General features: G+C 46.8%; 2 protein-coding genes across 2 annotated transcripts; one reads left to right on the top strand and one right to left on the bottom strand.

Annotated features, from left to right (window-relative positions):
* The first annotated feature begins 2,261 nt into the window (after positions 1–2,261).
* ddit4 (DNA-damage-inducible transcript 4) lies at positions 2,262–5,629 on the top strand. The gene is made up of 2 exons (XM_078428432.1): positions 2,262–2,513; positions 4,717–5,629. The coding sequence occupies exons 1-2, from the start codon at positions 2,342–2,344 to the stop codon at positions 5,196–5,198; spliced, it is 654 nt and encodes a 217-aa protein (XP_078284558.1). The 5' UTR covers positions 2,262–2,341; the 3' UTR covers positions 5,199–5,629.
* A 7,015-nt stretch (positions 5,630–12,644) lies between these two features.
* Positions 12,645–23,624, bottom strand: tysnd1 (trypsin like peroxisomal matrix peptidase 1). Its single transcript, XM_078428365.1, has 4 exons — positions 22,428–23,624; positions 17,682–17,812; positions 14,613–14,798; positions 12,645–12,935 (listed from the first exon to the last, which is right to left on the bottom strand). Exons 1-4 carry the CDS (start codon positions 23,606–23,608, stop codon positions 12,718–12,720), a joined length of 1,716 nt encoding a protein of 571 aa, XP_078284491.1. The 5' UTR covers positions 23,609–23,624; the 3' UTR covers positions 12,645–12,717.
* Between the last annotated feature and the right edge of the window lie 1,641 nt (positions 23,625–25,265).

Genomic DNA, 25,265 nt, shown 5'->3' with positions numbered 1-25,265 from the left:
ATAACCAGCATCTGCTTTTCCTTCCGAAAGACATCCTTGAAAATTATCGGCTTTGATCTGTCCTCAAACCTTACCCGTCTATATTTCTAGTCTCCCCCTCCCCTGACTCTCTAGTGTCCCCCTCCCCTGACTCTCAGTCTGAAGAAGGGCCTCGACCTGAACCTTCACCCCCATTCATTCTCTCCAGAGATGCTGTCCTCGGTGTAAACCAGCATCTGCAGTTCCTTTGAACATATTTGTGCCTGTTCTGTTCTTGCCCGAAGATAGACACAAAATGCTGGAGTAACTCAGCGGGACAGGCAGCATCTCTGGAGAAAAGCAATGGATGATGTAATGTGCTGAGATGCATGAAAAATGTTCCTGATGTTGGGGGAGTCTAGAATCAAGGGGTCACAGTTTAAGAATAAGGGCTAGGCCATTTAGGACTGAGATGAGGAAAAACATTTACACCTGGAGAGTTGTGAATCTGTGGAATTCTCTGGCACAGAATGCAGTGGAGGCCAATTCGCCGGATGTTTTCAAGAGCGAATTGGGGATAGCTCTTGGGGATATGGGGAGAAGGCAGGAACGGGGTACTGATTTTGGGTGATCATATTGAATGGCGGTGCTGAATGCCAGTGAATTGAATGACATCAGTCTGAAGAAGGGTCTCAACCCGGAACGTCACCCATTCCTTCTCTCCTGAGATGCTGCCTGACCCGCTGAGTTACTCCAGCTTTTTGTGATATATATTGAATGGCGGTGCTGGCTCGAAGGGCCGAATGGCCGACTGCTGCACCTATGTGACATTCTGGCCTTCCATCACAGTAAGGAGGGGACTGGAGGAGACTCACTGTGATGGATGTTTCTTTTTGTTTTGTGTTTTGTGTTGGTTGGGGTTGTGTAATTTGCTTATTTTATTGCTCTTATTGTTGGAATCACATCCGCTCACAGCGAATCTCCTTGTATATTTCTAGTCTCCCTTGTATACATTCAATAGACAATAGACAATAGGTGCAGGAGGAGGCCATTCGGCCCTTCGAGCCAGCACCGCCATTCAATATGATCATGGCTGATCATTCTCAATCAGTACCCCGTTCCTGCCCCCATACCCCCTGACTCCGCTATCCTTAAGAGCTCTATCTAGCTCTCTCTTGAATGCATTCAGAGAATTGACCTCCACTGCCTTCTGAGGCAGAGAATTCCACAGATTCACAACTCTCTGACTGAAAATGTTTTTCCTCATCTCAGTTCTAAATGGCCTACTCCTTATTCTTAAACTGTGGCCCCTTGTTCTGGACTCCCCCAACATTGGGAACATGTTTCCTGCCTCTAACGTGTCCAACCCCTTAATAATCTTATACGTTTCGATAAGATCCCCTCTCATCCTTCTAAATGCTCATTCCTTGTATATGCACATACTTGGCCAGATAGTTCCTCTGTCCCTCTCTTCCCCTCCTCCTTCCCAGTTCTCCCTCTACCTTCCTGTCTCCACCTATATCCTTCCTTTGTCCCGCCCCCTGACATCCATCTGAAGAAGGGTCTCGACCCATTCCTTCTCTCCTGAGATGCTGCCTGACCTGCTGTTACTTCAGCATTTTGTGAATAAATACCTTCGATTTGTACCAGCATCTGCAGTTATTTTCTTACACGGCAGGGGAAGAGAAAAAGACATTCTGGCCTTCCATCACAGTGAGGAGGGGACTGGAGGAGACTCACTGTGATGGACGTTTCTTTTGTTTGGTGTTAGTCTATGATTGTATGTGTTATTGCATTTTTATTGATTATTCTTATTGGTCTTATTGTTGAACTGCGGGCAATGTTTCATTTCACTACACATTTATGTGTATGTGGCAAATAAACGACTATTGACTATTGACTACATTACAGAGTCCCATCGGCCCATCGATTCTATTAAGGTCCCCCCCCCCCCCAAGTCTCCAGTTTCCCCTCTATTGTCTACACTGCCCCTCTTCACGCCCCAGTGCCAATTGGTGACTAACTTTCGTCCAAAAAACTTGTTTTTTTGTATGACAAATAAAGATATCTTGAATCTCTTGAATCTTGAAAACGCATTGATTCATTGTACCTGTCCTTGCCTGACTTGGGCTGGGGTAGAAGGTGTCTCAGAGAGGTGGGGCTTTGGTCACAAGGGCTTGGGACGTGGCGAGCGTGAGCCGTGTTGCTACATGGAGCGCCGCTCCTTATTAGGGAGCAGTGGGCGGGGCCCGCGAGTGTATCCAATATTGTATCCAATATAAGAGGCAGTGTAGCGGCAGCAGACGCTTGCCACTCCGCCCGGCACACGGTCCTTGTGTGGCTCTGTTCTCACCGGTCTCCTCGCCTCCCCCAGCTCTGAGAGATGTGTCACGGACGCGCCGTAGCCCCCTCGCCTCCCCCTCCTCTGCTCACCACCTCCTGGGGGAAGCTGCTGCTGCAGAGATTCGCCGACCTGACTGGCGGCTCCCCGGCTCAACACCACCAGCCGTGCCACCCTGAACGCAAAGCCCAGCCCGACCTGGACACTGACAGCGGTGAGTACCTTTGCAGGGAACCTGTGTAACTGTCTTGTGAATGTGTGCCGACCAACACAACGCCAATCTCTCTCTTCCCTCTTCCCCCCCCCCCCCCCCCTGACTCTGTCTGTCTCGACCCAAAAAATTCGCCCATTCCTTCTCTCCAGAGATGCTGCCCGACCTGCTGAGTTACTCCAGCATTTTGTGAATAAATACCTCAATCTGAAGACTGTGTCTTGTCCCAAAACATCGCCCATTCATTCTCTCCAGAGATGCTGCCTGCCCTGTCCCACTGAGTTACTCCAGCATTCTGTGCCTATCTTCGTTTTAAACCAGCAGTTCTTTCCTAAACTCTTAATGTAACAACGCCTCTCCTCGCAGAGTGTGTTAATCCACACTGCTGTTAATGTGTGTTAATGCACACTGGGGCGTGAAGAGGGGTAGTGTAGACAATAGAGGGGGAAACTGGAGACTTGGGGGTGGGGGGACCTTAATAGAATCGATGGGCCGAATAGACTCTGTAATGTAAGAAAATAACTGCAGATGCTGGTACAAATCGAAGGTATTTATTCACAAAATGCTGGAGTAACTCAGCAGGTCAGGCAGCATCTCAGGAGAGAAGGAATGGGTGACGTTTCGGGTCGAGACCCTTCTTCAGACTGGATAGACTGCACTTTAAATTTGTTTTGTTTAAAATTTGTTTAATTGTTCTAATCTCTCGAGATGCTGCCTGACCCGCTGAGTTACTCCAGCATTTTGTGTCTCCCTTCAATTTGTTTCGCCCTGGTCTGCATGCTCCAGTTGCCTGTGGCGAGATGTTTATTTTTTAGCAGCCCAATTCTCTGGTGGGTTGGTTTTAAAACGCAAAAGTGCCGGAGTAACTCAACGGGTCAGGCAGCATCTGAGGGGAGGGATGTATCACCAAATGCTGGAGTAACTCAGCAGGTCAGGCAGCATCTAGGAGAGAGGGGATGGGTGACGTTTCGGGTCGAGACCCTTCTTCAGACCGATCTGATCTAAACATCTGAGGGGAGAATGGATAAACGATGTTTCGGGTCGGGACCTTTAAAGTCAAACGTCGCCTGTCCATTCCAATAGGTGCAGGAGGAGGCCATTCGGCCCTTCGAGCCAGCACCACCATTCAATGTGATCATGGTTGATCATTCTCAATCAGTACCCCGTTCCTGCCTTCTCCCCATACCCCCTGACTCCGCTATCCTTAAGAGCTCTATCTAGCTCTCTCTTGAATGCATTCAGAGAATTGGCCTCCACTGCCCTCTGAGGCAGAGAATTCCACACCTTCTTCACTCTCTGACTGAAAAAGTGTTTTCCTCATCTCCGTTCTAAATGGCCTACCCCTTATTCTTAAACTGTGGCCCCTTGTTCTGGACTCCCCCAACATTGGGAACATGTTTCCTGCCTCTAAGGTGTCCAACCCCTTAATAATCTTATACGTTTCGATAAGATCCCCTCTCGTCCTTCTAAATTCCAGTGTATACAAACCTAGTCGCTCCAGTCTTTCAACAAGCGGCTCCAGTCTTCCCTCTGGAGGCTGCCGAGTTCCTCCTGCACTTTGTGTTTTGCTGGGGAAGTTGCCGCACCTGCAGTTCATCGTGTCCGTCCCTCCCTCCCCGCTTGGCTTGGCTCTGGTCTCTCCGCTCTGACTGTGCATTCTCTGCCACAGAAGGTAGTTGAGGCCAGTTCATTGGCTGTATTTAAGAGGGCGTTAGATGTGGCCCTTGTGGCTAAAGGGATCAGGGGGTATGGAGAGAAGGCAGGTACAGGATACTGAGTTGGATGATCAGCCATGATCATATTGAATGGCGGTGCAGGCTCGAAGGGCCGAATGGCCTCCTCCTGCACCTATTTTCTATGTAACTTTGCCCTGCCCTCTGTAAAGTGAAGGGAAATAATATGAAAATTCCCATTAACCACATTTTTGTTGGTTGCCTTACTCAACTCACCCTCAGTTTGCTTTGTTTAAATTTAAGACTTGAATGAACTAAATCGCTTTTAACCTTGATGTAAAACTATCAATAGACAATAGGTGCAGGAGTAGGCCATTCGGCCCTTCGAGCCAGCACCGCCATTCAATGTGATCATGGCTGATCAATCTCATATCACATTCTCATATCACATTTGGATAACTCAAGGACTCTGTTGTAATCCCCATGTCTCTCTCTCTCCCTCCCTCCCTCCCTCTCTCTACATGTTACTGCAGACTATGGGAGCTTGGAGTCGGACCGGGACTCTGTGACCGACGACCCGTTCGAGGAGTACCTGTGCGCCGACGTGATGCACCTGATCGAGCAGAGCCTGAGCGAAGCCAAAGGCGCGGCGCTGCGGTGCTTCAAGCTGCTGATCCCGGGGGAGCTGAGCGCCCAGGTGGCCGAGGAGCTGCTGAGGCTGGCAGCCAGCGAGCCCTGCGGTCTGAGGGGCGCCGTGCTCCACCTCAGCGTGGAGGATGGCCACGTCTGCAAGGACGTGGACCGCATCGTGGTGGACGGCAGCCTGGCGCCCACCTTCGAGCTGGCCCTGGTGTTGAGATTGGAAGGAGGGTTCTGGTCCAAGGTCCAGGACCTGTTGACTTCTGGCCCTTCCTTCACCCCAGGGTTCAGCCAGGCCCTCCGGCTCAGCCCCAGGTTCCGAATCATCAAGCGCAAGCTGTACTGTTCCAACGTGGTGCTGGTCGAGGAATGTTGAGCTGATGGACACTGATGGACAAGGGTCAACTGCTGGTGGGGGAGGAGGAGGAGGGAGAGGTTTCCATTCCACCCATCTGACAATGGGGGCAATTAATTCACAGAGCGATTTTAAACCTGCACACCAGGGTGGGGGACTCTGCACATGGTTGCCTTTACAATTCCCATACATACCCAAGTGTGGAGATTGGTGGACCTGTATTGGATGGGGCCCATTTTGATATCTCCTGCAGTTTTTAAAAAAAGAAATCTTCGTTTACAAATGTGGTGCTAACTTGTGTAATCGTGTAAATACCCCTCGGTGGGGCCAATAGGTCTGCAGGGCAGCCTAATTTGTTTTTTTGGACTGATATTGATTTGCATTCAACACATTCTTTTGATACATTGGTGCTATCCTATAGTTTGTACAACTTGAATAAAAGAATAAAACTCTATCATGTTTAGTTTGATCATTTACAGTGTCCTTACTCGGTACTAACACCAAATATTTGGAGTGAACGTCCGCTGTCTCTTTTATTGCTGCTTCAGTGTAACATATTGGTAGGCTGAACATTTGGTCCGGATTAACAATTGCATCAGCTTCGGCTCTGTCCCAATTGCCATTATCACAATGTGCTACATGGTCCTAGTGCCTGCAGTAAACAGGCACATTCCAGAACTTGTTAGAAGGTTTGTTCAGCGCCTAAACATCTCCCCATTGAATTTGTAAGACATTACAAATGTCTTTGTAAGACATCCCCCTTTGAATTCGAGTGGAATTTTAAAGCAGTCAGGTTTATGATCCTGAGTACTGACTGGCAAAACCAGTTCTCACTTCACTGACAACTATGTTGTAAAATCTAAATCAACACACACTCTGGGTGCCAGAGTTTTTTCACACAATTGTGGAATTCTTTGACACAGAAGGCTGTGGAGGCCGTCAATGGATATTTTAAAGGCAGAGATCGATAGATTCTTGATTAGTACGGGTGGCAAGCGTTGTGGGGAAAAGACTATTGAATGCGGTTGAGAGGGAGCAATGGATCAGCCATGATTGAATGGCGGAGTAGATTCGATGGGCCAAATGGCCTAATTCTGCTTGTCAGCCTATGAACAATATTTTCCCCGTTCATTTGTGTCCAAATCAACGAGGATGGTTAATTTGCTGAAATGTTACTGCACTGCAGTGTGAAGATGCAGAATGAGACGCTCGTTTATTTTTGGTTAAAAGTATCAGCATGGTTGAACAATATACTTAATTCTAATCTGTTCTAAATAGACCTCCTGAATTGGAAGTATATTGGTTGAAACTTTATTTTGAACAACTGGCATCAAATGTTAGGTTTTCAAGAATTCCATCTTGCGGCTGAAACATTCTACAGTGTAGATTTGTCCGCTCAGCCATAAATTACCATCTGTTATTTCAAAAGGCAATGCGGAGAATTATTTCTGTTATGACCTTTTGGTGGGAGCAGAGGTTTGTGGAGCAGCTGTTTCAAAGCTCCAGCACCTGGATTCAATCCTGGCCCAGTGCTATCTGGAATCGACGTGCTCCCTGTGATTGGTTCCATCTACATCCCGAAGACTTGCTGCCCCCCTCACTCTAGTATTCCCCACGTGCATACTTTCCATCCTCGAGTCCCCTGATACCCTCTGTCCCCTTCCACCTTTAGATAGCTCCTCTGTCCCTCTCTTCCCCTCCCCTTCCTGATTATCCCATTGTATTCCTGTCTCCACCTATATCCTTTCTTTGTCCCACCCCCCCTGACATCAGTCTGAAGAAGGGTCTCGACCCGAAACGTCACCCATTCCTTCTCCAGAGATGCTGCCTGACCCGCTAAGTTACTCCAGCATTTTGTGATACCTTTAATTCCTCTGTATTTAATTCCTTTCCTCATCTGACACTCGACACCGTTTCATCTCTAGCATTTGTCACTAGCTCTACCCATACAAATCCCCCACCACCACCTCCCTGTATCTCCCAAGATCCACTGGATCTCCTGGTTGCTTCAGTTTAGTCTATTGTCATGTGTACAGAGGTCCAGTGAAAAGCTTTTGTTGCTTGCTAACCAATCAGTGGAAAGTCTATACGTGATTACAACCGAGCCATTTTCTGCCTTGAATAGGTAGTTGAGAATAATAACAGTTCAAAAATTCACTGGGTCTCTGTGCAAGGATTTTGATTTCATTGCCCCCCTCCTTCACCCCACTCTAACCCTCGACACTAATCTCATGCCGAGTTACAGCTGTGCTGAGGACCAGGGCCACTAGTGTGCCTTGGCACGGCAAGCTCTTTTGCCCTCCGGTGTGAAGGATTTTTCCAAAGGATCGATGTAAAATTTAAAATGCTTAAACTCAAAGACAAAAATAAATTGCTGCTTGGTTTAGTCTCATCACGGTGTTCCTTTTATAATTGGTCCCTGTGGCGGCCTAGACTGCAGGCTTGTGGGTTTTTCCCTTGTTTTTACATCTCCTTCAAACCTACCTCTTTGAATAATCCTTTGTTATTATTATTACTCTTTGAAATAATAATATTGTGAGCAATTTTGGGCCCCATAATCTGGGGAAGGATGTGCTGGCTCTGGAGAGGGTCCAGTGGAGGTTTACAAGAATGATCCCAGGAATGAGTAGGTTAACCTATGATGACCGTTTGTCAGCACTGGGCCTGTACTCGCTGGAGTTTAGAAGAATGAGGGGGGGAACTCATTGAAACATACAGAATGACAATAGACGTGCAGGAGGAGGCCATTCGGCCCTTCCAGCCAGCACCACCATTCAATGTGATCATGGCTGATCATTCTCAATCAGTACCCCGTTCCTGCCTTCTCCCCATACCCCCTGACTCCGCTATCCTTAAGAGCTCTATCCAGCTCTCTCTTGAATGAATGGTGAAAGGCTTGGATAGAGTGGATGTGGAAAAGATGTTTCCACTAGTGGGAGAGACTAGGACCAGAGATCATAGCTTCAGAATTAAAGGACTTTCTTTTAGGAAGGAGATGAGAAATTTCTTTAGTCAGAGGGTGGTGAATCTGTGGAATTCTTTGCCACAGAAGGCTGTGGAGGCCAAGTCAGTGGATATTTTTAAGGCAGAGATAGATTCTTGATTAATACAGATGTCAGAGGGTATGGGGAGAAGGCAGGAGAATGGGGTTAGGAGGGAGAGATAGATCAGCCTTGATTGAATGGCGGAGTAGACTTGATGGGCCGAATGGCCTAATTCTACACCTATTCCTTATGACCCATCCTAATATCTGATTGTCAGACACAGAAAGCTGGAGTAACTCAGCGGGTCAGGCAGCATCTCTGGAGAAAAGAAGTACGAGATGTTTTGGGTCGAGACCCATCTTCAGACTGATGCAAGCACCAAGGAAACACACGTGGCTGTGGTAGCGAGTCTGGGTTAAAGTGTGGTCGGAGAGCAGGAGGAATCAGAGGAGGTGCAACAAAAGAGAGTGGTGGAAGAAATCTCTTCGGAGAGAGGAGGAGAACTTCGTCAAACTAGGCATTGATCAGTTTGTCCTTGTATGGAGCAAGGTGGAAGAAAGACCAAATAGCTGAGAAGATCCATTTACTGATGATCTTGGTCAGATGGTGGCAGGTGTTCCTCCATCACCTGCTGAGGCTTGACTGGGAACTGCAGAGATGTAAATTGGGAACAGTTTACTCCCAAACCAGGGCAGTTAATCTGTTTAAACTACAGGCCACTAAAACTTCAATCTGCTGGGGAAAACTCTTTTTAAGAGATAGCAATTTACTGTTAAAATATTTGTTTTTATTTTTAGTTTAGAGATACAGCATTTCAGCTTACCGAGTCCATGCCGACCATTGATCACCCCTACATTAGTGCTATGTTATCCCACTTTCACATCCTACACACGAGGGGCAATTTAGAGAAGTCAATTAACAATTGTCAGTTGTAGAAGTCTGCAAACCTGCATGTCTTTGGGAGGTGGGAGGAAACCAGAGCACCCGGAGAAAACCCATGCGGTTGCAGGGAGAACGTGCGTACTCCACACAGACGGCGGGATCAGGATCAAACCTGAGTCTTTGGTGTTGTGAGGCAGCAGCTCTTCTGCTGTGCCACCCTTGGTTGTGTGGCTAAGGCATTATCTTCCACAGAAGACTCTCACCTTATTTCATCTTCTTGGTGCCTTGGGATGAGGATGACTTGTTTCCAGTGCGGTTTTGTGGGTTCTGCGATGACTGAGTATCCACAGATGGGACAGGTGGCAGCTGAGAGGATAGGCAAGTGGATGGTTTGTGACGTGGTGCACTCGTTCCTCCACCTACAAAGGGCTCTGTGTCCTCCCAATTTGAGGTTCACAACACCATCCCGACGGTTCTCTACTTTAAATTGTCATAGATTTCCAGGAGCAGGTGGAGTTGTTGCATTTCATCAAGGAGGATTTGCGAACATCCGTGAATCATTGTCTGGCCACCTGTAATCTCATCCCATGGCAGGAGCACAGAACTGTCTACCTCATTGCTTCTTGAAAACAGATCATTGGATTTTTGTGAAGCTATTGGTACATCTTTTCCCACTCATTAATGGAAGAATGTAGACACAAGGAATTGCAGATGTTGGTTTACAAAAAAAAGACACAAAGTGCTGGAGTAACTCAGCGGGTCAGGCGGCATTTTGGGAGAACATGGACGAGTGATGTTTTGGGTTGGGACCCTTCTTCAGACAAGATGAATGAAGCTTGCTCATAAATCTGTACCTGCCTGGCCATGCGGTCTCTTGGGTTAATGAAGTGATTGACTGTGTTATGTGCAAATGAAACTCTCCAAGAGATTGATAACTCTTACAAAGAGGCGATCTCGCATCTACTGTGCTATGAAGTGTGCACCTTCGCTCCAGAGAGACAGTTACAGGACTTTGTGATTGTAGTCCTGGGGGGAGGGTGGGGAATCATGCATGACTCCCAATACAGTGATCTGGCCAGTTGTTGCAACATATATTGAAGGTGGCGATACCTTCACATGTGGTGATGATCTCACCAGACTTTGAATAACCTACCCACACGATGTGATCCAGCTTCATATCATTTGTTTTGATAATTCTTTGTCCAACGCAAAGTCAAGTTATGTGTCATGATGTGTCAGCTCAGCCTCAGTTGGCAACAACTGAATCTTTTGAGTTAGAAAATTAAAATGATGCAGTATTGTGATGTAGCCCATCTGATCGCCTGTCTGAGAGGCGGGTATAAGCAGCAATGGTCGAAGAGTAGTTGCAGTTGTGTCTGCAGTTGGCCTAACTGGTTAGATGGTGTCTTGTGACATTGCGGTTTGTAACGGAGTTTAGTGTGTATCAGTCCTTCTGCTGTGAAGGAAACAGCTGTTCTCAATGTGTTCTGAAACTCACGTGAGGAATGAACATGACCTTCCTCAATGGTTCAGTAGTTAGTATAAGCAGCTTTGCTAAGTCACCTACAGACACTGGCTAGAACCATCAAAGTGACCAGAGCAGAGGTTCTCAGCAGAACAGGCTTGAAAGGGGTACATAGAAACATAGAAAATAGATGCAGGAGTAGGCCATTCGGCCCTTCGAGCCTGCACTGCCATTCAATATGATCATGGCTGATCATCCAACTCAGGATCCCGTACCTGCCTTCTCTCCATACCCCCTGATCCCTTTAGCCACAAGGGCCACATCTAACTCCCTCTTAAATATAGCCAATGAACTGGCCTCAACTACCTTCTGTGGCAGAGAATTCCACAGAATCACCACTCTCTGTGTGAAAAGAAATGTTCTCATCTCGGTCCTAAAAGACTTTCCCCTTATCCTTAAACTGTGACCCCTTGTTCTGGACTTCCCCAACATCGGGAACAATCTTCCTGCATCTAGCCTGTCCAACCCCTTAAGAATTTTGTACGTTTCTATAAGATCCCCCCTCAATCTTCTAAATTCCAGCATGTACAAGCCGAGTCTATCCAGTCTTTCTTCATATGAAAGTCCTGCCATCCCAGGAATCAATCTGGTGAACCTTCTCTGTACTCCCTCTATGGCAAGAATGTCTTTCCTCAGATTAGGAGACCAAAACTGTACGCAATACTCCAGGTGTGGTCTCACCAATGCCCTGTACAACTGCAGCAGAACCTCCCTGCTCCTATACTCAAATCCCCTCGCTATGAATGCCAACATACCATTCGGGTAAATGGACTACTCCTGCCTACTATGTAGGAAGGAACTGCAGATGCTGGTTTAAACCGAAGATAGACACAAAATGCTGGAGTAACTCAGCGGTTCACGCAGCATCTCTGGAGAAAAGGAATAGGTGACGTTTCGGGTCGAGATCCGTCTTCAGACTGAGAGTCGGGGAAAGGGAAACAAGAGATATAGATGGTGATATAGATGGTGATATAGGGAGATATAGAAGAAATGAATGAAAGATATGCAAAAAAGTAACAATGATAAAGGAAACAGGCCATTGTTAGCAGTGGGCTAGGGGAAAACGAGTTACAGACAATGAGACTCAGCAAGTGTAAGAAAATAACTGCAGATGCTGGAACAAATAGAAGGTATTTATTCACAAAATGCTGGAGTAACTCAGTAGGTCAGGCAGCATCTCAGGAGAGAAGGAATGGGTGACGTTTCGGGTCGAGACCCTTCTTCAGTCTGAAGAAGGGTCTCGACCCGAAACGTCACCCATTCCTTCTCTCCTGAGATGCTGCCAGACCTGCTGAGTTACTCCAGCATTTTGTGAATAAATGAGACTCAGCAAGATGACTTTGAAGCTGATATGACTTGGGGGGGGGGGGGGGGGGGAACAGAGACAGAGACAGAGAGAGGGAGGGAGAGGGAGAGAGAGGGATGCAAGGGTTGCTTGAAGTTAGAAGTCAATGTTCATACCGCTGGGTTGTAAGCTGCCCAAGCAAAATATGAGGTGCTGTTCCTCCAATTTGCGCAATTATCATGTTATATAATTTAGAACATGACTAACCCGGGTCTCAGTTGCTGCAAGGTAGCAACTCTACCGCTGTGCCACCATGCCTCCCCTCAAGTGTTTTGTAATTTTCAGTTCACTGGCCACAGTAACAGTGGTGTTAGCTAGAAGGTGAAGTGGTCACAATAGTTAATCAGAATCCAAGCAACAGCCAATTTCAAAGATTCAAGTTACATTGAAGACCAAATGTTAATCTGTTCCCAACCACGATCCAAGCACCAGGATACTACTGCTTCCCAGTTATTCCTCTGTTTCTTAGATTTAAGATAATCTGGAACCACTGACTGCAGTATATTCCAGATACCAGCAAATGGAGTCAAAACCAAACCCGTGCCATTTCAACTCTCCTGGATCAATCTCCCCTCCGTTTCTGACATGAGGAAGCAAACTCGACAGTGTGTAGGAAAGAACTGCCGATGCTGGCTTAAATGGAATACGGACACAAAATACTGGAGTAACTCAGCGAGACAGGCAGCATCTCTGGAGAGAAGGAATCTGAAGAAGGGTCTCGACCTGAAACGTCACCCATTGCTTCTTTCCAGAGATGCTGCCTGTCCCGCTGAGTTACTCCAACATTCTGTTACAGTTACAGAGTTACAGTTTGCTCCTCTGAGGGACTGAGGTGCTGCCTTGGAGTCTCCAAAGTGCACGCAGATGTTTGCTGCCTCTGTTCAGCCCCTCGAAGACTGCAACGTCCCTGGTTTGGTTGTAGGCGGACAAAACGGGCCACAGCACCGTGATGGGAAGGCTGAAGTTCAGGTGTGGGTAGGTGGCTCCCCCGTTGTTATTCCGAGCATTGCTGGAAACAATCCCTGCAGGAGAAAGCACCACAGGTTGGACACCATTGACAAACTCAGTGAAGCCTAAAAGTGTGTAAGAAAATAACTGCAGATGCTGGTACAAATCGAAGGTGTTTATTCACAAAATGCTGGAGTAACTCAGCAGGTCAGGCAGCATCTCAGGAGAGAAGGAATGGGCGACGTTTCGGGTCGAGACCCTTCTTCAGACTGATGTCAGGGGGGCGGGACAAAGGAAGGATATAGGTGGAGACAGGAAGACACAGTGGGAGATCTGGGAAGGGGGAGGGGAAGAGAGGAAAAGAGGAACACTCTAAAGTTGGATAAAGAGGATCCCAACCTGAAATGTCATCTCTCCAAGACCTCCACAGATGCTGCCTGGCCTACTGTTACTCCAGCACATTGTGTTTTGGACAAGTTTGGCATTGATACATTGGTTAAGGAGGATCACTAAATCTCCTAACAGAATCTCCCATTGTGGAGGCAAAGCAAATGATTGTATGCCAATTCTGGGGTCTGGAAGGGCAACCTGATACCAAGTATTCTATAAAACAATGACGTGATTCAGGATAGTCATAGTGTTACAGTGTGAAAACAGGCCCTTTGGCCAACTTGCCCATACCGGCCAACATGTCCCAGCTACACTATTCCCACCTGCCAGCATTTGGTCCATATCCCTCCAAACCTGTCCTATCCACGTTCCTGTCTGTTTCTTCATTGTTGGGATAGTCACTGCCTCAACCACCTCCTCTGGCAGCTTGTTCCATGCACCCACCACCCTTTGTGTGGGCGTTGAGGGTGGCTTCACAGCCAAGGAACCACTTCTTGTAATGTGGTACATGTGGCAAAAAGGCCCTTTGGCCCGCCGAGTATGTGCTGACCATCAAGCACTCAGCTACTCTGATCCTATTTTCTTCTCCCCACTTTTCCCTCTGGCCCTCCAGACTCTAACAGTCCCCCCACTCATGAAGGGCAACTAAGAGTGGCCGATTAACCTACCAACCCATCCTTAGGAACAAAGGTCCAAGGACTATAGCTTGCAAACTCCACATATAGAAGCACTGAAGGTTGCTGGAGTTCTGAGGTAGCAGCTCGATTAGCTGTACCAATGTGTGCACAGTAGGCTCCCACAGGCAGCAATCACCATTATTGAGTGTCTTGACTGAGGAAACATGCTGACCAAGAAAGCATGGAGAACTACCAATGTAATTAAAAGGAATCTCAGATGCTGGACTATATCAAAGATATCCACTACGTGCTGGAGTAACTTCGCGGGTCAGGCAGCAACTGTGGAGGAAATAGACAGGTGACGTTTCGGGTTGGGTCCCTTATTCAGACTGATTGTAGGAAGGGGAACTGGAAGCAAGGAAAAAATTGGACAAATCGGGGGCTGGCAACCGATGACCACAGGCAGCCAATAATTAGCCTATCAGGGAACCTCCCTGCTTCAGGTCATTTATCGCTGGCTCCGATTTGTCCTGTTTTTCCTACAATCAGTCTGAAGAAGGGTCCCAACCCGAAACATCAACAAACCATTTTCTTCAGAGATGCTGGCTGACCCACTGCTCCGGCACTTGGTGTCTATCTTTGGAGAAACCACCGACCTGATCTCCAATGTACAGTCAACTCCCCACTCCACCCACAGCTCTTATGGAAGATGTCCTCTATAAGCTCCAAAGACAGGCAACCTACCCAGTAACTCTCCACTGCTGTTGCTGAAGACAGGTCCACCACTGGCCCCAGCATGAACCGCACAGGTGGTCTGGAGCATGACCGGTCGCTCCTCCATCGTGATCACAGCGGACAAGATCCCAGCTGTCACCGAGGGCCCACACGTACGGCCAAAAACCCCGTAGCCGATGACGTAGACGTCCTCTCCTGTAGACAACAGGACGCAGTTTCACTTAAAGTATTATCGAACAAATTTCTGAGGCTCCACAGCACAGTGGCGCAGCGGTAGAGTTGCTGCCTTACAGCGCCAGAGACCTGGGTTCGATCCTGACTACAGGTGCTGTCTGTATGGAGTTTGTACGCTTTCCCCATGACCTGTGTGGGTTTTCTCCGGGTGCTCCGGTTTCCTCCCACACTCCAAAAATGTTGCGGTTTGTAGGTCAATTGGCTTTGTATAATTGCAAATTGTCCCTAGTGTGTAGGATAGTTTAAGTGAGTGTGCGGGGATCGCTGGTTGGCGTGGACTCAGTGGGCCGAAGGGCCTGTTTCCACGCTGTATCTCTAAACTCTATCTCGAAAACAAGGATTGACCACTGTCTGCGTGCCAAACCTTCTCTCTACCTCAGTCCTAAACAATCTATTCCTTATTTCAAAGCCATGCCCCTGACTTCCCAGCCAAGGAGAGAATGTTCACTGTCTGTAGCTTGTGGACCCATTGAAGAATGTTGTCTGCTTCTATGAGCGCTCTCATTGTTCTACACAATAAAGAATATAATGGCAATGTTACACTATGTTCTACGACTGGAACTATAAAAGGCATTCAGGGGTTATGGGGTGAAGACAGGAGAATGGGGTTGAGAGGGAAAGATAGATCAGCCACGATGGAATGGTGGAGTGGGCGGCACGGTAGCGCAGCGGTAGAGTTGCTGCTTTACAGCGAATGCAGCGCCGGAGACACAGGTTCGATCCTGACTACGGGTGCTGCACTGTAAGGAGTTTGTACGTTCTCCCCGTGACCTGCGTGGGTTTTCTCCGAGATCTTCTGTTTCCTCCCACACTCCAAAGACGTACAGGTATGTAGGTTAATTGGCTGGGTAAATGTAAAAATTGTCCCTAGTGGGTGTAGGATAGTGTTAATGTACGGGGATCACTGGGCGGCACGGACTTGGAGGGCCGAAAAGGCCTGTTTCCGGCTGTAGATATATGATATGATATGATGATATGATAGACTCGAAGGGCCGAATGGCCTAATTCTGGTCCTAGAACTTATGAACTAATTTTGCTCCTGGGACTTAAATTCAAATCAGATTTTATGCTTCTACATTTTAATTTGGACTCTCAACAACTGCTGTGTCGCAAGGAACTGCAGCTGCTGGTTTAAACCGAAAATAGACACAAAAGGCTGGAGTAACTCAGCGGGACAGGCAGCATCTCTGGAGAGAATGAGTGACTGCTCAGTCTGAAGAAAGGTCTCGACCCGAAACGTCACCCATTCCTTCTCTCCTGTCCCGCTGAGTTACTCCAGCTTCTTGTGTCTATCTCAACTACTGCTGTTTTTGACTTGATTCCTGATTGTTGATACCTTAATTTGACATTGACAGCAGACACTGAAGCTCAGTTTTTTGTGCTGACATTGCAGTAATATTCTCTATTCGAAAAAAATTTTTGGACTCAAATGGTGCAATGACCAGGCCTGGTCGATATAACGTGTGCAAACATTTTAAAAGCTTTTAATTTCTCCCAAAATGACGTCCCTCTCCCTGAAAAATACAAATTGTCAAGTCGAGCATTAGCACTGCCAGAACCACAGAAACATTTTTTTCCCATGCATCAGTCCCTTGCTTTGTTTAAAAAGTGCTCTCTGTTCTGTTAATAAATGTAAACTTTAACAAACGATAAACGGCCTCCTGTGTAAACGGCTCCTCACACTGTAAGTGGGAGATAAGTTTTTATCAAGCCTTGCTCGATGTCTTTGTTCCCTTTTAGTTACATTGCAATGTATATCTCCCCCATCAGTGCAGTAATTCAGAGGGGGATGGTTGCTTACACAACCCTTGGCAAAGTGTGTGAGTGTTGTGGAACGTGATATTATTCACAACCTGGAGAAAGTTAAGAGTAATTCAGTCAACATGTAGCAGTTTTGATCAGCGCGCCAGTTAGACAGAGACCCTGAGAGTCACATCCTCTACTGTTCTACCCTTAAATCCCACAACCTAAAAGGGAAGAATGGGAGATTTTAAAAGAAAATTTGTAATGAAAGCATAGCTCAAAAGAATTGCAGGAAGGTAAATAAAAAAAATCCAAATCTTTTGTAAATTGAGTTTGCTACATTAAGAATATTTTGTTAATGTTAGGCACTGTCTGTAACAGTGATAGAAATAAAATTAATCAGGACTTATTAAAGGGGGCTGCTTGGGTGGTAAATAACTTGCCAGTAGATGGGGTGAACTCGAAGGACGAACAACAGTAGATGGGGAGAAGGAATGGGTGACGTTTCGGATGACCTGAAACGTCACCCATTCCTTCTCTCCTGAGATGCTGCCTGACCTGCTGAGTTACTCCAGCATTTTGTGAAATAAATACCTTCGATTTGTACCAGCATCTGCAGTTATTTTCTTACACTGCCAGTAGATGGGGAATGACTATGGGAATGTGACTGAAGGGATTGTGCTACCACAAGCCATTACAGCACAGATTGGATGGGCTAAATGGCCTCCTTCTAAGCTGTAACAATTCTATACAAAATGCAGTTGAAGGGTGGGTGAATTTCTAAAATAAAGGGTCGGAAGGTGCTGGTTTACACTGAAGATAGACACAAGATGCTGGAGTAACTCAGCGGAACAGGCAGCAACTCTGGATTGAAGGAACGGGTGACGTTTCGGAGAGTTTCTCAGTCTGAAGAAGGGTCTCAATCCGAAACATCACCCATTCCTTCTATCCAGAATTGCTGCCTGTTCCGCTGAGTTATTCTAAAATAAAGTCCCTATCCCATCATATTCACAGTGAGACGATTTAGTCCAGATGCAATTTCTGCTCTGAATTTTATACGTTAAATTGCTTTCCTTAAGTTAACCCTACCTCCGTTCTTACCTGTCTTAAAATCAGAAGCAATGGTTGGTATTTCAATGGATGAGAGATCTTCTTCCAGTTCCACCACTGCCACATCATAGGGTGAATTTTCCTTTGTGGCAAACATCACTCTTCCCTTTAATTCAAGGCAGCTATGGGTAAGCAGAAGGGAAAGGTTCATCAGCTATTTTCAACCTGTTCCAATTAGTTGTACAGTCCATGCTGACCATGATTTCCATCTGAGCTAGTCCCATTGTCTGCATTTGGCCTGTATCCTTCAAAAGCTTTCCTCTCTTATGTCCCTTTCCAAATCTCTTTTAAACAGTGTGATTATGCCTGGCTTTACCACTTCCTCTGGCAGCTTATTCCCTTTACTCAGTTTAGTTTATTGTCAGGTAGACACAAAATACTGGAGTAACTCAGCGGGTCAGGCAGCATCTCTGGAGAGAAGGAATGGGCGACCCGAAACATCACCCATTCCTTCTCTCCAGAGATGCTGGCTGTCCCGCTGAGTTACTCTAGCATTTTGTGTCTACCTTCGATTTAAACCAGCATCTGCAGTTCTTTCCTCGGCATTAGTTCATTGTCACGTGTACAATGTACAGTGAAAAGCTTTTGTTGCGTGCCAACCAGTCAGTGGAAGGACAGTACATGATTACATTCACAGTGTACAGATACACGATAAGAGCTAGATAGAGTCAGGGGGTATGGGGAGAAGACAGGAACGGGGTACTGATTGAGAATGATCAGCCATGATCACATTGAATGGTGGTGCTGGCTCGAAGGGCCGAGTGGCCTACTCCTGCACCTATTGTCTATTGATAAGGGAATGATGTTTGGTGCAAGGTAAAGCCAGTAAAGTCCGATCAAAGATAATCCAAGTGTCACCAATGAGGTAGATGGTAGTTCAGGACTACTCTCCAGTTGTGGTAAGATAATTTAGTTGCCTGATGTACTCAATAGACAATAGGTGCAGGAGTAAGCCATTCGGCCCTTCGAGCCAGCACCGCCATTCAATGTGATCATGGCTGATCATTCTCAATCAGTACCCCGTTCCTGCCTTCTCCCCATACCCCCTGACTCCGCTATCCTTAAGAGCTCTATCTAGCTCTCTCTTGAATGCATTCAGAGAATTGGCCTCCACTGCCTTCTGAGGTAGAGAATTCCACAGATTTACAACTTCTGACTGAAATAGTTTTTCCTCATCTCCGTTCTAAATGGCCTACCCCTTATTCTTAAACTGTGGCCCCTGGTTCTGGACTCCCCCAACATTGGGAACATGTTTCCTGCCTCTAACGTGTCCAACCCCTTAATAATCTTATATGTTTCGATAAGATCCCCTCTCATCTTTCTAAATTCCAGTCTATACAAGCCTATATTCATCAACTCTGTGTGAAAAACTTGCCTCTGGTTCTTTTAAAGTCTTTCCCCTCTCTCCCTAAACCTATACTCGCTAGTTTTAGATTCCCTTACCGTAGGAAGAAGACATTAAGCATCCACTTTACTCTGCCCCTCATGATGGATAAACCTCCATGAGGATCTCTTCATGCCTCCTCCACTCCAGCGAAAATAGTCCCAGCTAATCCATTCTCTCCTTATGACTTAAGCCCTCCATTCCTGGCAATATCCTTGTGAAGCTTTTCTGCACCCACTCTTAACTTAATCACATCCTTCCTGTCGTACAATGATCAGCACTACACATAATATTCCAATTGTGGTCTCACTAAGTTGTAACATGATGTCCCGACTCTTGTACTCAATGCCCTGGCAAACAAAGGCAAATGCATCATACACTTTCTTCACCATCTTGTCAACCTGCGTCACCACGTTCAGGGAACTTGACATTTGCACCCCGAGCTTCTGCTGTTCTACAACAGTCCTCAGGGTCCTGCCATTCATGATGGAGACGTACGACCCAGAAAATGTGCTTCGCTTGCTTACATTAGTGAAATGATAGCCAAAAATCTCCAAAAGCTCTAAAATATTTAGCTCAACCAAAACCTTCCTCCCCTCCTAATCCACAACCATCCTGTGGCGACTTTCAATCCAGGGCCTGAAGGGATCTATCCCAAATTATTGAGAGAGGAGATTGTTGGGCTCTTGACGAAGATCTTTGTAACCCCTCTAGCGACAGGCGAGGTCCCACAGAGTAGCCAATGGTCCCCTTTGTTTAAGAAGGGAGATAGCTGCCAGAGGTGGTGGTGGAAGCCGACATAATAGTGGCCTTTAAGAGATTTTTAGATGGGCGCATTAACGTACAGGTAATGGAGGGACAAAATGTGTAGGAAAGAACTGCAGATGCTGGTTTAAATCGAAGGTGAACACAAAATGCTGGAGTAACTCAGCGGGACAGGCAGCACCTCTGGAGAGAAGGAAAGGGTGATGTTTTGGGTTGAGACCCTTCTTTAGACTGGTAATGGAGGGATATGGATCACATGTAGACAGAAGAGATTAGTTTCATCATGTTAGAGATATACATTGTGGGACAAAAGGACTATTCCTGTGCTCCACTGTTTGATATTTTCTAATCTGCCACTGCAGTAATTTTGATTTTCACATCCTTTTGAGCACGACAAAATTTAAGAAGGAGCAAGATTCGGCGACACAGGAACAAAAGCCTCTTCCGCATTCAAGGGGATCATGGCTGAACCTATTTATGGTTTATCTCTGCTGCCTTGCCACTCTCTATTCCAGCACCACCTCCTCCACCGACCTTAAGCTTTCCCATATGTTCTGTAGTTTATAGATGGCCAAGTCTTCTCATAGAAACATTTTCAAATATAATTTTCTATCAGCAGTATCACAAACAGTAACCCAATAATATGTTTACACATGGCAATATTTACAACACCTACTGTGATCCTAGGAAAGTTCCTTGTTGCTTTGTCTACCATTAATTAGTTTAAACTATTGTCACTATTGAATAGGAAAGCAATTGAACAATCAGGAATGAAGTGAACAAGAGATAATCTGTTGCTCATATGAATGAGGATACAACGTAGACCAGAGCACCAGGAGAACTTTCAACAGAACCAAGGGATTGTTGACATTGACCTGAATCCACAGATAACATGACAGGGGTCTGGATTAATGTCTAACCCAAAGGACAGACATTTCTGACAATACAGATTCCCCTCAGAACTTCAGTAGATCAGGCTATACTATAATGGAGAGTGACTTTATGACCCGAAGCAGTAACTCTTTGTTCTGATGGTCTGTCTTGGGTCCAGCCCAATGATGCAAAAGCAAAGAAAGCTCACCAATGCCTCTACTTGCCCAAAGGTTTGAGGAGATTCAGCACATCACTGAATATTCTTATTGGACTGCCACAGGTGTACAGTGGAGAGCTTACGGCCTGGTTCAGAAACTCGAAAGTTCAAGATCGAAGAGCTCTGCAGAGAGTTTTAGATTTAGATTTTTTTTGATTTATAGAGATACAGCGCGGAAACAGGCCCTTCGGCCCACCGAGTCCGCGCCGCCCAGTGATCCCCGCACATTAACACTATCCTACAACACTAGGGACAATTTTTACATTTACCCAGTCAATTAACCTACAAAGCTGTATGTCTTTGGAGTGTGGGAGGAAACCGAAGATCTCGGAGAAAACCCACACAGGTCACGGGGAGAACGTACAAACTCCGTACAGATGGCGCCCGTAGTCAGGATCGAACCTGAGTCTCCGGCGCTGCATTCGCTGTAAGGCAGCAACTCTACCCCTGCGCCACCGTGCCGCCCGGGTGGCACATTGGTGGAGTGCCAGAGTGGTGGACATTGCCCATCCATCATGAGTAGCAACCTCCCCACCTTCGAAGGGATCTACAGGAAGTATTGCGTCAAGAAAGCAGCTGATATCATCGAAGACCCACATCAACCCGGCCACTCTTTCTTCTCACCATCAGGAAGAACCTACAGGAGCCTGAGAACCATTACATCACAGTTCAAGAACAGGTGGTCAAGGAGGTGAAGGTGACCCTCATCAACCATCAGGTTCTTGAACCACCCTGCACAACCCTAACCCCAGCCCACGTCAGCACCGAACTACTGAGCAAATTGCACTGCTATAGTTGCTTTGTATACTTTAGTTTTGTGTTATTGTGAGTAGTAGCTCTACTCAATAACCAAAGGTCTGTAGTCTCTTTTTGCTCTGGTTTATTTCACTCACATGTTTAAACTGTAATGTTGTATTCTTAATGTTTGAATGTTTTATGCTTTATTCGTAATTGTTTACTGTATGTCGTGTTGTTACTTGCGAGCGGAGCACCAAGGCACATTCCTTGTACGTGTGCATACTTGGCCAATAAACTTATTCATTCATTCATTCATTTGTTTACTTAGAATGTCTAATAATTTATTGTAGGAACATAACTGCAGATGCTGGTACAAATCGAAGGTATCACAAAATGCTGGAGTAACTCAGCGGGACAGGCAGCATCTAGGAGAGAGGGAATGGGTGACGTTTCGGGTCGAGACCCTTCTTCAGTCTGAAGAAGGGTCTCAACCCGAAACGTCACCCATTCCCTCTCTCCTAGATGCTGCCTGACCTACTGAGTTACTCCAGCATTTTGTGATACCAATAATTTATTGTATATATTTTTTTATTGGTGCATCCAAAGTGCTTGTATTGTTGCAGCAAACAAGAATTTAATCGGTTCATATGACAGATAAACTTTCTTCTCCATGGGTGACGACTGGCTTGCTGAGAATTTTGACATTTTTGTACAATTACCTGAGACTCGGAGCACCTCTGGTACCTTGGACGACTCTTACCTGTTCGGGTCCGACTGTATTTTCACTCTGACAGATAGCGCCCGGTCTATGACGTGTCTACAGGTGATGATGAGCCTCGGGCTGACAATCACTCCTGACCCCCAAACTCTGCCGGACTCCAGTAGAGCGGCCGTGCCGAGCAGCCGGGTTAACCCGTGACTCCCTGGGACGGTCAGGGTGGGGGAGCCAAATATCTCGAATCCATTCAACATCCTCCTCAAGGTATCCAAGATGCAGGTGATGGAACACACCAGGGTCAGGCCGACCCACTCGTTGGCCTTCCAGCATAGAGGCGCCACAACCAACCCCGCCAGGTAGTACAGGTCCTTGGATCGGATGTACACACCGCCCCCCTCAGTGCCTGGCAAGCAGCGGGCATCAGTTAAAATCAGGGCGTTCCTCTCGCCTGCCAGGTTACTCACAATCCCCCGACTGTGCGTGTTCATGAAGATCTCGGAGCAGAAAGAGGCGAAGGGCGATGCACAACTGAAGAGGGGCTGGCCCTTCCTCAAACACTCGCTCCTCACGTACCTCACGACTTCCTCCCCACAGGCGCTGCCTCCGTCCACCCAACCAGGGCACCACAGCAGGGCGAACCAGATCAGGTCCAGAGGCTCCCCATGGACCTCCTGGTCATGGTCTTCACTGTAGAAGTACCACTTGTCTGATTTGCTAAACAAGGTTCTGAAGATATCTCCAAATGCTTGGCACGGGAAGACCACAAGCATCTCAGCCCGGCTGGAACTCTTGGCCTTGGCCTGGCCAGGGGTCAATGAGGACAGTCTTGGTCTGGAATCCAGATTAGGGGGTTCTGGCTCGGAATCCAGTGCCCCAGCGTGGTTGGAAGCCAAGGACATGGCGAGTTCGGGCTGGGTTGAGTAGCTGGTGCCAGGGAACTGGACCTGGATCTGGAGGTCGCTGAGGAACGCCCCAGGCAGGAGGAAGGGCCGGCGGCCAAGGTCTCGCTTCGGCCGCCGGAGGAAGGGGAAGAGTATCTGGCCATGGCAAAGGACCAAGCGGCGCCTGGGGTGGAGGAGCAAGCCGCTGCAGCCCCAGGCTCCGTCCCATTGGGACTCGGCCGCCGGGGTGGTCCCGGTGGTCTCCTCCACCACCTGCAGCCCCCCGCCCCCGCCCCGCAGGCAAGCGGAGACAATGCAACTGTAGCGCTCTGGGGAGATCATTGCAAAGAGTAGGGGCTCTGCATTACAGCGCAGGGCGAGCACACAGCTGGCTGAGGACCATTGCAAAACTTCATCACTAACCCGGAAGCGATGCACATCACATCACTCCACATCACATCACATCAGATGCCACCATCTGCAGGTCGTGTGAAACACAGCCTTCAATTATTGTTGGGGAATCATTCCAGTTTTGCTGCTACTCAGTTGCACCGAAAGTGCTCAGGAAAGATATCTGTTCAAGCTACTTGCCAAGAGTCGAGAGTGTTTTATTGTGTAGTTAAATAAACTGCAGCCATTGTTTCAAAATAAAGCTTTTCCCATTTAAGACAGAGATGAGGCAAAAACATTTTCTTTCAGAGGATCAGGAGTCTTTGTTAACCCAGACCCAGAGCCTTTGGATATGTTTTAATGCAGGCATAGATACATTTTTGATAAGCAGATTAAAGGTTATTGGAGCTAGACAGGAATATGGAGTTCGAGTTTACAATCAGATTAGTTGTAATCTTATTGAATAGCAGAACGGGCTTAGGGAGACAAATTGCCCACCATTGCTCCTAACTTAAATGTCTGAATAGTGCCTGGGGTTGAGTTATATTTTTAGCTGGTCTTTGATCAAAACACTCAACAATGATCCTTCAACTAAAAGCTAAATTGATCAAACTAGACTCTATTTCTGGAGTAGACCGTGAACCCAGAGCTTGATGCTGCAAACACAATGCTGATATCAGAGACAGGAGGATACTTCAAAGCACACCGATCATTAGTGGTTGTCAGCATGCTTCAGTACAGTTCAGTTTCCAATGGAAAGCCTGCAACCCACTCATTTTCAATGTGTGTGGGCCCAACTCTTTGCACAAAAATAGCAAGTCCTACCTTCCCTCAAACGTGGTCTGCTGCTCCATAAGTAGATTAAGGCTGATTATAAACATTGATTTTCCCATTGTTCAAAAAATGTGAAGATCTCAACCCCGAAAAATGACGAGCAGTCCCGGCCTTAGTGCGGATAATTCCGATGATCCACAACTCTTTTAACTGAAGGCATTTCTTACCAACTTAGTCTAAAATAATAGGAGCCTTGAGACGATGTGGTGGATTCTGCAGCATGTGGAAACAGCTGGTGAATTCCTCAAACAATTGAGTACATTTCCACAAGATCGCTTATTTTTCTCAAATTCAAATAATGTTTCCCTTCAAAGATTATAAGTACATAAGTTATAGGAGCAGAATTAGGCCATTTGGCCTAACCAGTCTACAATCCACAATTCAATCATGGCTGATCTATCTTTCCCTGAGAAGCTTCTCAGCCTAGTAATAAATCCATTAGGCCAACCAGACTATTAATTCTCTTTCTCTCCTTTCTACATCAAGAACTAAATGTTAATTTGTGCTTTTATCATCAAACCAAAAGTTTATCGCTCAATGTGCCAGTCATTTTCTGGACGTCCAGAGCTGCTGATCACTTATTGGAGTTTTCTTTGCACATTGATGAGAGTGGCGGGCTGAGAAAGTCCAAAAATCCTCTCCCAGTTTCATGGGTGCCGAGACTCAACATGAAGGTGGTTTAGTGGATGCAATTGTTAAAAAAATGGAGTGGCTATCTAGGTTGGGTTCTGCACTAGACTGGGTCTTGCTTCAAGAGGACCTGTGTCTGCAGACC

The sequence above is a fragment of the Rhinoraja longicauda genome, chromosome 35 (assembly GCF_053455715.1).
Source record: "Rhinoraja longicauda isolate Sanriku21f chromosome 35, sRhiLon1.1, whole genome shotgun sequence".
NCBI lineage: Eukaryota > Metazoa > Chordata > Chondrichthyes > Rajiformes > Arhynchobatidae > Rhinoraja > Rhinoraja longicauda.
This window is presented reverse-complemented; position numbering and strand designations above follow the sequence as displayed.

What these genes read in the sequence shown, in the direction of transcription:
- ddit4 (XM_078428432.1), top strand. Translation starts at nt 2,342, where the DNA reads ATGTGTCACGGACGCGCCGTAGCCCCCTCGCCTCCCCCTCCTCTGCTC. An exon ending in CGACCTGGACACTGACAGCG is followed by an intron (nt 2,514 to 4,716) that starts GTGAGTACCTTT and finishes ATGTTACTGCAG; the next exon opens with ACTATGGGAGCTTGGAGTCG.
- tysnd1 (XM_078428365.1), bottom strand. Translation starts at nt 23,608, where the DNA reads ATGATCTCCCCAGAGCGCTACAGTTGCATTGTCTCCGCTTGCCTGCGG. An exon ending in TGCTTCTGATTTTAAGACAG is followed by an intron (nt 14,799 to 17,681) that starts GTAAGAACGGAG and finishes TGTTGTCTACAG; the next exon opens with GAGAGGACGTCTACGTCATC. An exon ending in CAGCAGTGGAGAGTTACTGG is followed by an intron (nt 12,936 to 14,612) that starts GTAGGTTGCCTG and finishes TTTCTCCTGCAG; the next exon opens with GGATTGTTTCCAGCAATGCT.